At 47.5% G+C, this 14,848-nt stretch overlaps 1 protein-coding gene across 1 annotated transcript; it reads right to left on the reverse strand.

Annotated features, from left to right (window-relative positions):
- Nucleotides 1-3,040: 3,040 nt before the first annotated feature.
- On the reverse strand, nt 3,041-4,716 carry LOC119337908. The gene is made up of 6 exons (XM_037610159.1): nt 4,428-4,716; nt 4,240-4,324; nt 4,061-4,139; nt 3,815-3,928; nt 3,620-3,732; nt 3,041-3,474 (listed from the first exon to the last, which is right to left on the reverse strand). The coding sequence occupies exons 1-6, from the start codon at nt 4,613-4,615 to the stop codon at nt 3,247-3,249; spliced, it is 807 nt and encodes a 268-aa protein (XP_037466056.1). The 5' UTR covers nt 4,616-4,716; the 3' UTR covers nt 3,041-3,246.
- Nucleotides 4,717-14,848: the final 10,132 nt, after the last annotated feature.

Genomic DNA, 14,848 nt, shown 5'->3' on the forward strand with positions numbered 1-14,848 from the left:
CGAGTCGAGGCGGACGTCGTCGCGGTAGCGACGACGGACGCCGAGACGAGCACGTGACACCACTGCCACCCTGTCTTAGCGTAGCGCGAGTCGAGGCGGACGTCGTCGCGGTAGCGACGACGGACGCCGAGACGAGCACGTGACACCACTGCCACCCTGTCTTAGCAAAACGCGAGTCGAGGCGGACGTCGTCGCGGTAGCGACGACGGACACCGAGACGAGCACGTGACACCACTGCCACCCTGTCTTAGCGTAACGCGAGTCGAGGCGGACGTCGTCGCGGTAGCGACGACGGACGTCGAGACGAGCACGTGACACCACTGCCACCCTGTCTATCTTAGGGTTACGCAAAATGATAAAAAGTGACACAACGAAATGTTTTTGTTTTTCATATGTTGTCATGAATTTTCAAAAAATATTCATGATTTCCAGAAAAATCACAAATTCAAAAGTTGTTCAATTTTTTAAAATGTGTTTTTTTACTTTGGTAATTTTGTCATTAATTTGAAAAAATCCATAGTAGATCTATTTAATGATCATTCTAGTTTCAACCAAAATGTTGTAGATCATTTGAATTGAGCATGCTATTTTTTCTTAATAAAAATATATTTCATGGACAAATTAGATCTAAGAGAATTTATTTTTCTGTGCACAAGTAGCAATTAATTTTGGTTGAAAGTCATAGTTTATTTCAATTAAAAGTGTAATTTCCCGCCCACAACTGTCCCTGAAAAACCGCTGGCCCAGAAAGGGAATAGGTGAAATAGGAAAATACAGGCCCAAAAGAAACAATATGGAAAGGGAATAGAGCCTAGGGGTGGTATTGGGCCAGCGCTGGGCCAAAGTCACGAACATGTAGAACGCTCTCACAGCCAGAATCGATCGAGAAAGGGAATAGGACTGCGCTCCGGTTCGCTGAATTGTCGTTTTGCTGTCGGATCGCCCTGGTCGGCAATCGAGCGCGCCGGCTGGGACGCGCGCGCGCGCGTTAGCCACGCCCGCTTTTGAGTTCTTATAAAATTTCGCGCTACATACAATCAGTTATACCCGCCTGGCGTGGTTGTGTGCCACAGCCACTATGAATCTGAGGTCCTGAGCTCGAATCCTCGCGACCTCCCGTATTTTTACATCTTTTTGAAATGATGTGGGCGTGGTCAACTGATGGGCTGGCCCAGTGGAGGCATCTGTGTGCGTTGCGCTGACTATTTGCCGCAAAATGCGGCAAATAGGAGCTCCCGGTTTTCCCATCGCGTGGTCTACTCGTGATGCAGGCGCGCAGGGCATCTGCCCAGCTCGGTGGAGCCCATCTGAATCCCAAGTGCAGGGCTGCAGCCTGAAGTACGCATGACACGGTCTGGTCCAGTTGAGCTGGCTGGTGTTACGCGTTGGAGCGTTGTGATGCTTGAAGGTGATGCAGGAAGCCATGTCCGGGTTATGGTAGACAAGACTGAAAGTTTTTGTGGCACAACAGAGATGCTTGAAGGTGATGCAGGAAGCCATGTCAGATAGGATGGAATTATCATGTGATTGATGGAAATCGCAGAAGATGGTTTGGGAGCCTGGAGCGTGTCATGCGTCCGGATAAGTTCGACTGGGTCGTGCTGGACAGTCTGACGGATCGATGCGAGTTAGTTGGTACAGAAGACGGTGATGGGCTCGGCAACGACGATGTAGGAGCGTGATGCTGATGGTGATTGGCTTCTGGGCATGGAAACACGTGGCGCGGGCTTGAGGGCTTGTGCAGCTTCGATAAGACTATGACGCGGGGTTGATTCAAGATGGTGCACACGAGAGCTTGAAGTCGACAGGGCACGAGGGTGGACTGATCATCTACCATGGAGTCATGTTGAAGGTGGAGCTCAAGTCTGGAAGATTTCACTCGATGTTGATTGAGGGGCTACAGTGTAAGGATCCAGAGAATCGAAGCCTATTCAGCGGGGGAAAAGCAAGTGACACGTATTTCGGACTGGAGCCTAGTGGTCTGATGGAAGCATGAAACTCGTCGTCGGTCGGTAATGATCGATGGTACTCTGCAGTGGGGGTTGAGTGGTGTGGGTTCGCAACCCTTGAGTGTCGATCGAGAGAGCAGAGGCTCGACGCGGTAATAGCGGCGAGACGTGCGGTACGCACGGGGCATGGAGACGGGTCAGGGCTCTGGTGGTCATACATGTGGTGAGACAACTGCGAATTTGACTTGGGATGACTACAAGCAATGGTGAAATTCCTTAAAGTTTCAGACAAATGGTCAAGGAAGAGCGGCGATGTTGAGTTCAGATAACTCTTATGTGTAACATCCAATATGTGAGTTGTTCGCTTCCACTCAAGTCAGTGATCAGTATGTGATGGCGTTGAACGGATACTCTACAAGTTGGGAGCACAAACTAAAGTAAAGAGAAACTCAATTTTGCTCGGGCTTTGTTTGGGATCAAGAAATGAAGGGACGACAAGTTGCAGCCTTGCAGGTGGAGTCACACAGAGTTTTTGGAGTAGCAGCGGTACTCATGGGATATACTCAAGTCCAATGTACATGAAAGTTTGACGTATGGACAAATCCAGGGTGATGGAGAATATTAGCCAAAGTGGAGTTTGTTGGAGTTCTGTCAAATATAGTGTACAAGGTATATTACAATTAGACTCTGAGTAGTATTGTGTTTAGATAGGATATGAAGTCGTGTCCTAATAGAACACTTGTATCATAGGCTCTCATATATAGAGGGGGTAGTCACACGATGTAACATATGCCAACATAATAGCACAGACGCGCAAGGGGAGCCGGCGGCGTGTGCCGGCGCCCGGTTGACCGGTGCGTGGTATTGTGACGGTGTCACGGGAAGGAGCGTCCATAGTCAGGCCGGGATGTAGCCATATTGATGAACTTCATTAACAAATTTCAGTGCCGTATTTCGTGTGATTGTTTGGTCCTCGGTAGCCTCGGATTTATTCTAACAGCCATGCCTGCACCGTACCTTACTACGAAACAGGTACGCTTCTTTTCCGTTCATCTACATTTGTTTCGGTTTACTGAGATAGTATCAGCACATGTCATGCGTTCATCTTTCCAGCGAAGTGCTTGTGTCCACCTAGTGCGCATTGTACAATCCTTCCCTTTAATCGTATCACAACCATTCCCTTTTTACAAGTATACAGTATAAACGAGAGAGAAGGGCATGCACATCGACCAATTGTGGGTCCTCTCCTCGTCTTATGAGTACATATCGTCTGCTGCTCATGCCGTCTTGGTGGTGATCACTCCTCCGTATCAGAGTCCAGCGGGCAGGAGCCGTCGTCGATGGTGGCCAGCGGGTCAAACATGTGCGAGGTCGGGTCCATGCACCCGCTCACGATGTCCAGCTTGCACCGGTCTCCTCCCTCCTCGTAGAAGCCACCGATGTCGCAGCTTGTGATGACGATGTTTTCATCCGGGAAGATGGCCCTGTCGCAGGCGCCCTCCAGGTTGAGCTCGTCAGCCAGTCCCTGCACCAACACCACCAAGGTTCTTAGTTCTTACCCACCTCCATACATGATGAACACGGAAAGCCCCACCGTGGCAGGGTGATGGCTAAGGCATTTTGAACCCTTGACCTTTGTCATGGAGTGTTTGAGAAACGTAATTACTTACCTCGTTGAAGAAGCTCAAAGGCTTGTCGAGCCATGGCTTGGGGACCTTGAACTTGAGGGTGTAAGCCCCGTCCCACTCATTTCCGTTGGTGAAGGAGAAAACCAGTGTCATGGCTGCAGCAGCACAAGACTACATCAGTAACCATAATAAGCTAGCTAAAAGGAATTAGGCTAGAAGTGTGTACAGAGTACAGACCATGCTGCGGCACCCGGATCCTGATGGTGTAGATGGGGGGACAGGCTTTCCCCCTCTCTTGCAGCGTCATCTGCCTCGGCTCGCCGCCGCACATGATCGGCTGGTTAAAGCCCCCTGCATACAGGTTAAACACCTCATCGGTCAGCTAGTACATACCGAGGCACAAGCCAATCAAATTGATCAATCTTGTCCAAGGAACTTCGACAGAAAATGGAATCAGGAGCTTGTTTAGTTTGCTCTGGTTACCGTTGAAGGCGATGCCAAACTGCTCGTTGGGTGTCAGCTTGGTCGTCCCTGGGTTGTAGAATATCTTCAGGCCCTCTCCCTGCCACACACACACACACAAAATTAAAGATAAGGCGAAGCTCGGAGATAAGAACTATGTCGATATGTGCATGGATCGATGCAAAGGAGTGAATAATTACCGGGGCTGGAGGAAGGCCGTTGGTGGTCTTCCAGTACACCGGCGCCTTCCCCAGCTCGAACTCCGCCCACGTCGGAAGCTTCACCCTAGAGACCAATTCCGGTTCCACGAGTCGATTAATCACACAGCAAAATATGCATCATATCTTAGCTAGGAGCGCAGAACAGTGGAGATAGCTCGCTTGCTTACTCCTTGGTCTGCGGCACGGTGGACACGGGCGCCGCGGCGGTGGCAGAGGCGGCCGCGGCCGCGCGGACGACGGCGGAGAATCTCCGGCAGGTGACGACGGCGGCACGCGCAGGCCGGCTGCGGCGGCGGTGGAAGGCGGTGCTGCTGCCGCCGCCGCACAGGCGGCTGCAAGAAGAGATGGTGGCCATCGTGCGTGCGTGCCTCCGATGATATCTCTGCCTAGCTACTTCCTTGCTCAATTCCTTTGGTTTTGCAGGTGTGGATGGCTGAGTTCAAAGATCGGCTAGCTCCTCGTGCTTGCAGGAGTCGTCATATATAGGCGTGGATAGACGCGAGCGCGCTTGTGTGGTGGGGAGGCGGCGACGACGGCGCGGATGATGCTACTGGTAGAGGATCGCTGGGCAACTGAGATGGCCCGCTTGATTTTTTGGGGGTTTAGCTATGGGACAAAAAGCAAAAAGATCAGAGGATCAGAGACCCTGGGGCTTGAGTTTTCACCATGAGAAAAATCTTCTCCACATGGTAGAAATATCTTCCTTTCACTCTCCGTCTCTGGATCTTTTCTTGCTCTCGCTTCTTTGCTCGCCGCACCTCATCTTTTTTTGCTCGCTGAACTCTTGCGCAATCTGAAAATAGTGAAGTGATAGTTTTCTGCAGACAAGGACAAATGAACAGTCATCTTTGAGTACGTGTCAAAGTAAGCGTGGTGTGAGAGCCGCTTGGAATTGCTGGCTCGACCATCACTTCAGTGATTGTTCACACCATGCTGCTTTTACGTAATTATTAATGCTCAGTCAGCTAAAACATTTTTTAAGTCTCTGCCCACCGAAACTTTTCTTTCCTCTCTCGCAGTGTGAGTAGGGCAAAATATTCCTCCTCGGTCTCGGCCGATAAGCCCGTGGATTCACCTCTTCGGCTTTAGAAGCCGGTGGTGAGGAGGGTGCCTAGGCTCATGCTAATAGATATGGTGCTCGTATTTTTTTGATTTTATTTTAACAGGCTATCCAGTAATGTGCATTCAGAAAGAGGAGACGCTTCCATCGGCTATGAAAGCGTCTATGGCGACTTTGTAGATCTTAAGATGATGTGTCTGCTCAATCTCTTGAAGGTGCTATAAAGATAGGGTGTGTGTGTCCGTGTGTTAGAGCATCTACAACCGAACCACTCAAACCCGCTTCATACCCCCGGGCGGGCCGCCCGGTCACGATTTATTGATCCAGACGGGCCTCTCAAACAGCCATCAAAATGTCCGGGCTGACCGGCACCCCCCATATCCAACCCAAATATGGGGCAGATATGGAGGCACCGGGGCACGCCCACCACGTCGGCCTGACGGCGTGGCCCCACACGGAAACGTCTGGAAACCCGGCGGTTCGACGGATGCCCTGTTCGTCTCCGCGGTGTGAACGATGCGTGGCGCCGCTCCAGCTCGCCGCCCAAGACGAAATCCGGCCATTTAAGTCGGCCGGCGTCCGACAACCCTAACCCATCCCCCTCCCCCCTCCCCGCGCCGCCAGTCCGAGCCCATCCACCTCCTTCCTTTCCCGCTCCAGCGCTCTGCCCATTCTCCGGCACTCTGCCATGGTCTGAAGCAAGATCACCTCTTATGCCATGCTGACGCCGGAGCGCTGATACGAGATCCAGTAGCAGATCCGAGCAAGGGAAGCCGCGCGCGCCGCCCGCATCGCTGTCGGGCTGCCTCCGGATTCGTCAGAGCCGGAGGAGGAGGAGGAGCAGCCGGGGGAAGAGGAGGATGAGGAGATGGCTTCGATGGAGGTGAAGTAGGCGGAGGAGCCGGACCAGCAGGTGCTGCCCTTCAACATGGAGCAGGTGAAGGCGGAGTTCGCTGTCGCCCAGTCTGACGAGATGGCCGGGCAGCAGGCCATCCCGGAGTCCATCCAGGATGAGACCTATGTGAAGGCCAACTGGGCGTTCCTCTAGTGGCAGCAGGCGGAGTCCGACGCGCTCTTCGCCGAGCTCGACGCGGAAATAGAGGCGGAGGAGGCCGGAGCGGAGGAGCCGGAGCCGGAGCTGCAGCTGTCGCCCATGCTGCCGGAGCCGGGCACGGAGATCGTCGTGATCTCCGACAAGGAGTAGCTAGGATCGATGTAGTATGTAGGTTCTATTTTCTTTTACATGTCTTTGTACGGATATAAAAATCGAGTATGAGATGTCCGGATGCAACAAGTGAAAGATATGTCTGGTCACTGCCCGAGGACGTGTCCGGACGCGTCCGCGGGCGTTTGAGGGGGTGGATGTCATATGTGGCTGTAGATGCTTTTATAGGGATGAGTGTGTGTACATATGTATAAGATTTTGTTTGTACGGTGTTAAAAATCTTATTTTATTTTCTCTTTGAAAAATCCAGTGCACTTATACTTTATCCCTCTTCATAGTTTTTCCTCGATACTCTAAAATTCTTGTGTGCAGCACCATCCAAAGACACATATTGTAAAATTTCCATTTTCATAAATCCTACAGGAATTTATTGTACGTGACATCACATTCTTACAAAAAAAATCATTTCCAAGATCATCTTCAATAAAAGATGTATATTTGAAGATGTAAAAGTGCTAGATGTATAATTTACATCACCAAAAAGTGTTTTTACATAGAAAAAATATCTAACTCCAACAGATGATGTACAATGACGATGTAAAACTAGTGCTCCAACAAATGATGTAAAAACGAAAACGGCCGCGCGGCAATAGTGCTATAATCGTTCTACAGAAGTAGTTCAACCGCACAACAACAACAACACAATTTGAAATAAAAAAATATCCCAAATTAAAACATAAAATTGCATATGTCCACAATATCAAATTATTACATAATTCACCAAATCTACATCGTCAAATACAACACAAATACAACAAAGTTCTTGCACAATACAACAAACAAAGAATGAAACTCGGAGGTTTTTTCGCCATGCCAAATCCAACACTCCTCCATCAAATCTTTTTGAAGTTCATTGTGCATATCAGCGTCGCTAATTTCATGGTGCACCTTCATGAAACATCTGATTCGGTCCTCTTTTCTCATCGGCATAACGAGTATGCCCATGAGATCATAGAAGGTGTAATCCAAAATCTGTGAACGCTCATTCTCAATGATCATGTTGTGCATGAACACGCAAGCAGTCATGATGTACCAAATATTTTTCTGATCCCGGAATCTAGACAGTCCTCGCACGATAGCAAATTGTGATTGTAAAATCTCAAATGCCCTCTCAACATCTTTCTAGCCGCCACATGAGAATTGTGAAATAAAGTTCTTTCTTACCTTGGGGGCTTTGGATTAGCTTCACAAAAGTACTCCACTTCGGATAGATCCCATCCTCAAGATAGTACTCATAGTTGTAGGTGCGGCCATTTGCTTCGAAGGTCACTGGTGGAGCTTCTCAATCTGCTAACATGGCAAAAAGAGATGACCGGTCGAGCACATTGATATCGTTGCAAGATCCAGGCATCCAAAAATATGAATGTAAAATCCATGCCTCTTGATCAGCAATAGACTCAAGAATGATGGTGGCATCCTTGGAGCATCCTCTAAACTGTCCATGCCATGCTTTGGGACTGACAGCCCAACAGGAACAAGTGTACCGCGGGCCTACTAGCCTAAGGCTTCACTGTGGCCCCCAAGGAAAGACCATGCCTGGGACAATGATACTGGAGGTTTGACTTCCAGGGATCCAAGACACGAGCCGCATGAGAGTGGCACAAAGCGCTTCACTAGCTTCTCGGCTCCGGAAAGCGCCCCCCGGAGCCCCGGGAAGCATTTCTATAGCATGGCCATCCCCGCGAAGGGACTGGAATCTCATTGTTAGAGGCATTAAATGCAGACATTCCCTCGCGACTACTGCCCGCATCAGCAACCGTGAGAGGACGCGTCGGAATCGTCCCCGGCGTATGGGCTCCGGCAAGGCAAGATCATCTGTATGATCGAAAGTATGTCTAGAGGGGGGAGATTAGACTACTTGACCAAATAAAAACTTATCCTTTTCCCAATTTTAGTTCTTGACAAATTTTAGCAACTTAGCACGGTTCAAGCAATCTTAACACAATTAAAGCAAGCATGCAAAGAGTATATGAGCAGCGGAAAGTAAAGCATGCAACTTGCAAGAATGTAAAGGGAAGGGTTTGGAGTGTGCAAACGCAATTGGAGACACGGATGTTTTTGTCGTGGTTCCGATAGGTGGTGCTATCGTACATCCACGTTGATGGAGACTTCAACCCACTAAGGGTAACGACTGCGCGAGTCCACAGAGGGCTCCACCCACGAAGGGTCCACGAAGAAGCAACCTTGTCTATCCCACCATGGTCGTCGCCCACGAAGGACTTGCCTCACTAGTGGTAGATCTTCACGAAGTAGGCGATCTCCTTGCCCTTACAAACTCCTTGGTTCAACTCCACAATCTTGTCGGAGGCTCCCAAGTGACACCTAGCCAATCTAGGAGACACCACTCTCCAAGAAGTAACAAATGGTGTGTTGATGATGAACTCCTTGCTCTTGTGCTTCAAATGATAGTCTCCCCGACACTCATCTCTCTCTCTCAGGATTTGGATTTGGTGGAAAGAAGATTTGAGTGGAAAGCAACTTGGGGAAGGCTAGAGATCAAGATTCATATGGTAGGAATGGAATATCTTGGCCTCAACACAAGTGTAGGTGGTTCTCTCTCAGAAAATGTAAGTTGGAAGTGTAGGTTCGTTCTGATGGCTCTCTCCATGAATGAAGAGGAGGTGGAGAGGTATATATAGCCTCCACACAAAATCTAACCCTTCCACACAACTTGCCAATCTCGGTGGGACCGAATTGAGAAACTCGGTCGGACCAATTCAGCAAACCTAGTGACCGTTAGGATTTTCGGTGGGACCGACATGCAACTTGGTAGGACCGATATGGTTAGGGTTAGGGCTTAACGTAATCTCGGTGAAACCGATTACACAAACTCGATGAGACCGATTTTGGTAAAAAGCTAACCAGAGAGTTGGTCAGGTAAACTCGGTGGGACCGATTCGCTCATCTCGGTGGGACCGAAATGTTACGAAAGGGAAATAGAGAGTTTACATTGCAATTTCGGTGGGACCGATCGCTCATCTCAGTGGTACCAAAATGTTACGAAGGGAAACAGAGAGATTACAATCCCATCTCAGTGAGACCGAGATCCCTATCGGTGAGACCGATTTGCCTAGGGTTTGTGGCAGTGGCTATGACATCTGAACTCGGTGGCGCCGAATGGAAAGAATTGGTGGGGCCGAGTTTGACTTTTGGTTTTGGTCATATGTGGATGTGAGAAAGTAGTTGAGGGCTTTGGAGCATATCACTAAGCATTTTGAGCAAGAACCTCATTAAGCAACACCTCATCCCTCCTTGATAGTATTGGCTTTTCCTATAGACTCAATGTGATCTTGGATCACTAAAATATAAAATGTAGAGTCTTGAGCTTTGAGCTTGAGCCAATCCTTTTGTCCTTAGCATTTTGAGGGGTCCACTTTTCTCATTCATGCCATGCCATTCATTGAGCTTTCCTGAAATATTTATCTTGAAATAGCATTAGCTCAATGAGCTATATGTTGTTAGGAATTACCAAAACCACCTAGGGATAGTTGCACTTTCAATCTCCCCCTTTTTGGTAATTGATGACAACATATAGATCAAAGCTTCGACAAATGATAATAAGATTGAAAAACATTGATGGTTTGAGAAGTATGTGAAAAGCAAGAGTCCCCCTAAATTTGTCCATAGTTTAAGACTTGCTTTGGACTGCAAATGCACAATGAGTTAGGATCATGGGTTACTCTTCCATGTCACATACATCTTGGTGGAGCGCTTAAAATGATAATAATTAAATACATGCACTCATCACCAAGCAAAGTGAATGACCATATAGAGATAAAAGGATAATGTCATCCAACAAGCATTAAGGTAGCATCGTATATGATCAACCACATGATCAACCAAGTATCACACAAAAGCATAGAGTATCTTAAACAAGCAAATAAAGTTCAACCACCAAAACAAGAGAGAATAAAAAGCAACACTCTCTCTCGAAGCCTATGATCTCTACATTTTTCTCCCCCTTTGGCAAAAAGTTACCAAAAAGTTCATAGAAAATGCATAGTACTAAACGACTCTCAGGCTTGGTCTTCAGCTGGTGGTGTAGATGTGACTCCAAGGACAAAGGCATCAGTTGAGGTCAATGGAGCTGATGGAGTGGCTACTGGAGTTGGTGGTACTGAAGCTATTGCTGGTGAAGATGAAGTTGCTCTAGTGTCTGTAACTGGTACTGCAGCAGATCTCTGACTTCTAGGCACTCTAGAAAATGCATCAGTGGTAGTCTTACCCTTCCTCTCCTGCACTTCATCCTGAAGTTGCTCAACAACTGACTGTATCTCAGTGACCTTCACATCTAAGGCATAGAACTTTTGCTCCATGATCCTCTCCAAGCTCTCCTGGTTTTGAGTCAGGGTGGCCAAACCCTTCTCAATCCTCAGAGTGGAGGCAATCAAGTAGCCAAGCTGATCTTACTTGCTCTTCAGGAAGATCTGAGATGCCTCTTTAGCAGTTGGCATTTTAGCAGCCTTCACAGCCCTTGCCTTCTCCTTCTTCTCTTGTGCTTGCACAGAAGATGGTTCATTTTCATCCATTACCACTGTGTTGTCCTCAAATCCTGGGTAGATGGACATGTGATCCTTGTCCAAGAGATATGTGCCAGTGCCCATCTTGGAGTTGATTAGCTCCTGGATCTGTGGGGCATACCCACAACTTATCTTTTGATCAGTAGTTGTCCTCTTGATAGTTTCCATAATTAGGCTCATGACTTTGAACTTTTGAGGGACATCAAATATGTGAAGCAGGTTAATTGCATGGCCTCTGATCATCTTGTGATCACCTGACTTTGGCAATAGAGTGTGCCTGAGGATCTAGTTGATCGTTGGCAATCCTAACAGAAGGTAATGTACTGATCCAAATTTGTGTCTCAAGAGCAGCATCTGGGATCTCTCTGTACATATATGCCATAGAGTTGTGATCCTTCTTCTTCTTGGCATAGACATCCAAGTCATCCTCATTCTCCTTAGGTGCATTGATCAATTTTGCCCATTCTTCAACTGTTGATTGGTACCTAGTACCTTCAGACATCCAGACAATCCTTCCATCTGGGTAAAAATGAGTTGTGGAGTAGAACTACATAATAAGCTCATCATTCCACTTTGTGAGCTTCTGCCCAACAAAGTCATCTACTCCACAAGCATTGAAACTGTCATATACTCCCGGATAATGCTCTTCATTCTTCCTGATGTACTCTCAGTCCACCCATCTCATATCACAGACTATAGGCTTCTTGTCAAGCAGCACTATCTCATAGAAATCCTGATGTTCCTTTGTAGGGAACCTGTAGTCCACAATAGTTCTTCTCCTGACTGCATAGGGATCAGTCAATCTCCACTGTCTGAGTCATGCATCCTTCCGCGGCTTCATGTCCTCAGCTACTGGATGAACATCATTGTGATCTGGAATTTTGGGCTTCAACTTCCTCAAGACATGTGTCTCATCATCTTCTTCTTCTTGAGCTGCTTCAGGCACTGGGGCCTTGTTCTTCTCTCCAGCAGGAATGTTCCTTGTATTCCTCTTGGGTGCAGCTTTGGGTTTTGGAGCAGCTGCCTTGGGGGCTTCTTTGGGCTTTGATGAAGCAGTCCCTGACCTGATAGCTCACCCATAAGCTTTTGAGATTTAGGTGCTGGTGCAGCAACCTCTTCCTCTTCTTCTTCCATCATGGAAGGCTTTCCAGCAACCCTGGCCATGGTCTTCTTGACCCTTTCCTTCCTTTTCTTCCCTTCTACAGCAGCCTCTTTGGGTTCAGATTCCGAAGGTACTTGAGTAGAGGCTCTGGCTTTAGACATGGGAATTCTTCTTGCAGGTGCTTTGGTCTTCATACCAGGCTTAGTGGTAGCAGCTGTGCCATATTCCTTCTTCAGCACCTTCTTCTTGGAAGTGGCCTCATTCTCAATAGCCACATAGTCTTCATCCTCAGAATCTGAGGTTCTCTTCTTTCTGGCCCTGGTGGCTGCCTTAGGTAAGTTGCTGGGTGTGCTCCTATTGTCATCATCATAGCTGCTAGAGGGACTAGTGCCCTCACTCAAGTGAACATGCTCCTCGGACTTGTTCTGACTGTCACTTTGATCTGACATGTTGCAAACACTGACAGCAGACCCTGTGAATAGATATAGATGAGGTAGAGTAGATGAGCATCACAAAATACAGAGGTTTTTGCAAAAGAATGAGTCAAAAACTTAGTTTTAGTTTTCCACAGAAAGCATTTCAGATCTACCGATTTGAAATCTCGGTGATACCGAAGCAGCTTTTGGAACCTAAACTAGTGAACTCAGTCAAACCGAGTCACAGGTTGGTGGCACCGAGACTGCTAGGGTTTCACAAAGCCCTGATCTCGGTCAGACCGAGAATCACATGTGCAATGGCCTTAGCCAAATCGGTGGTACCGATTTCTACAACTCGGTTGGTCCGAGATGATTTCGGCGGAAACCTAACCCTAAATTTTCAATCCACAACTAAACTACGGAGCGATTTCACTGAATAGGATGATCTCAATCGTGGCAAGATACATGGCAAAACAATGTGCTAGGAATCAGAGTGAAATTAGCACAAGGATCAAGTCCATACCCTAAGTGCGGCGATGGACTTGTTACGGCGGCAACGGCGGAGACGATTCCCGTTGACGGCGGCAGAGACCAGTGGCGGGAGGCAGCTGGCGACGAGGAGGACGATCCGAAGACCCAGGGAGGCAGGGCAGGCTGAGCGCGGGCGAAAGGGTTCGGAGAAATTTCCAAATTTTGGCCCGGGGATATATATAGCCTGACCCTGTCGGTGTGACTGAGTGGAACAACTCGGTGGCACCGAGATGCATAATTGCAAGCAGTTACTGCAACTCGGTGTGACCGAAAAGTTCAAATCGGTTGCACCGAGATTGAAAACCTAGATCGACTTAGTGATCTCGGTATGACCGAAATGGATTTCTCGGTCAGACCAAAACGCACAAAGAAGTTTTGGAAGTTTAAGTCTATGACGAATCGGGGATTCCGAGTGCTCCTCACATAGAGTGGTTTGAATCTGACTTGATCAAACTTTGTGGTGTAGCATGAATAGAGTTTGAGACAAGAAAAGCATAGATAGCTAGAGAAGGTTCTTAGGCATTCTTGTCCATCCACTTGGCAAAAGAAAAATAAAACAATCAAAACTACAAGTGGATGTCCTCGAATGAGTAAAATATGCAACCAACATGCTCACACAATAAAATGACAAATGAAATATGTGGCAAAGCATGCACATCCATTCTAGCATCTATCAAGCAATTGGCGATGACTAGGTCATCTATATATGAGTATATTGACTTAGGAGTCAAATGAGAACATTTGATCATAGGTCATACTCATCGTTTAAGCTCAAGTGGGGTTTCCACTTTTACATACTGCATTGTTGTGTTCACACCATTAGAGTTGCTTTAGCTCAATTTTAGAGTAAAGCTCCCCCTAGATGTGAGATCCCCCCTTAGGAGGGATGAACTAACCTTGGGTTTTGTCGATGATGACTTCATGTAGGTGTTGAAGATGTGGATGCTCAATGTTGATGTAGATCATTTGGAGCAATCCTTTGGAGTGAGTTGCACTTTCAATACCTACACGGGTTAGTCCCACAAGGAACAAACAAGGATATCCATAGACATAGAGTGATGCACACACAAGATGATGTCCATGAAAGCATTAGGTTACCTTCTCCCTTGTCTTACCAACAAGAGGGTTTGTGACTCCTTGAACTAGTGCAAGATGTGGAAGTTGATTGCACTTGTCCTTGCCAAAATGATAAGAGTGAAGTATGTTGGCGGAGTCACCCTCAAGAACTCTCTAGTTCTTCTTCTTCGAGATCCACACCATCTTGATGGGAATCCTTGGAGTTGTAGTCATACTTGATGAAGTAGAACTTGATGTAGTCTTGGGAACCCACTTGACCAAGGCCTTGGGAGCTTCTTCAAATGCATCAATCTCCTCTTGAAGTTTATCCTTGCCTTTTTGCTTGTGGTCTTGTGGTGGAAGATCATCTTGAGCTGGTGTCCCTTTGAAGGAAGTAGGATCATACTTCTCTTGTTGAGGAACAAACTTTGTCTTGGGGTATCGGTCTTCTTCCCACTCAACTCCATTGGCATTGAACTTTCATTCAAAACCAACACCTTGGTTCTTCCGGTGCCTTCCTTGCTTGCGTACAATTTCCTCGAATTGCTTACTCCCGGCAAGGCTCTTGTAAACACCTTTCTCTATAATTCCCTTCAATAAGCTATTTTCTTGCTCAAATGTAACTTGGCTAAGAGAATCATTAGTGGAATCAAGAGAACTACTAGAAGCAACAACATT

Source organism: Triticum dicoccoides, chromosome 7B (assembly GCF_002162155.2).
Source record: "Triticum dicoccoides isolate Atlit2015 ecotype Zavitan chromosome 7B, WEW_v2.0, whole genome shotgun sequence".
Lineage (NCBI taxonomy): Eukaryota > Viridiplantae > Streptophyta > Magnoliopsida > Poales > Poaceae > Triticum > Triticum dicoccoides.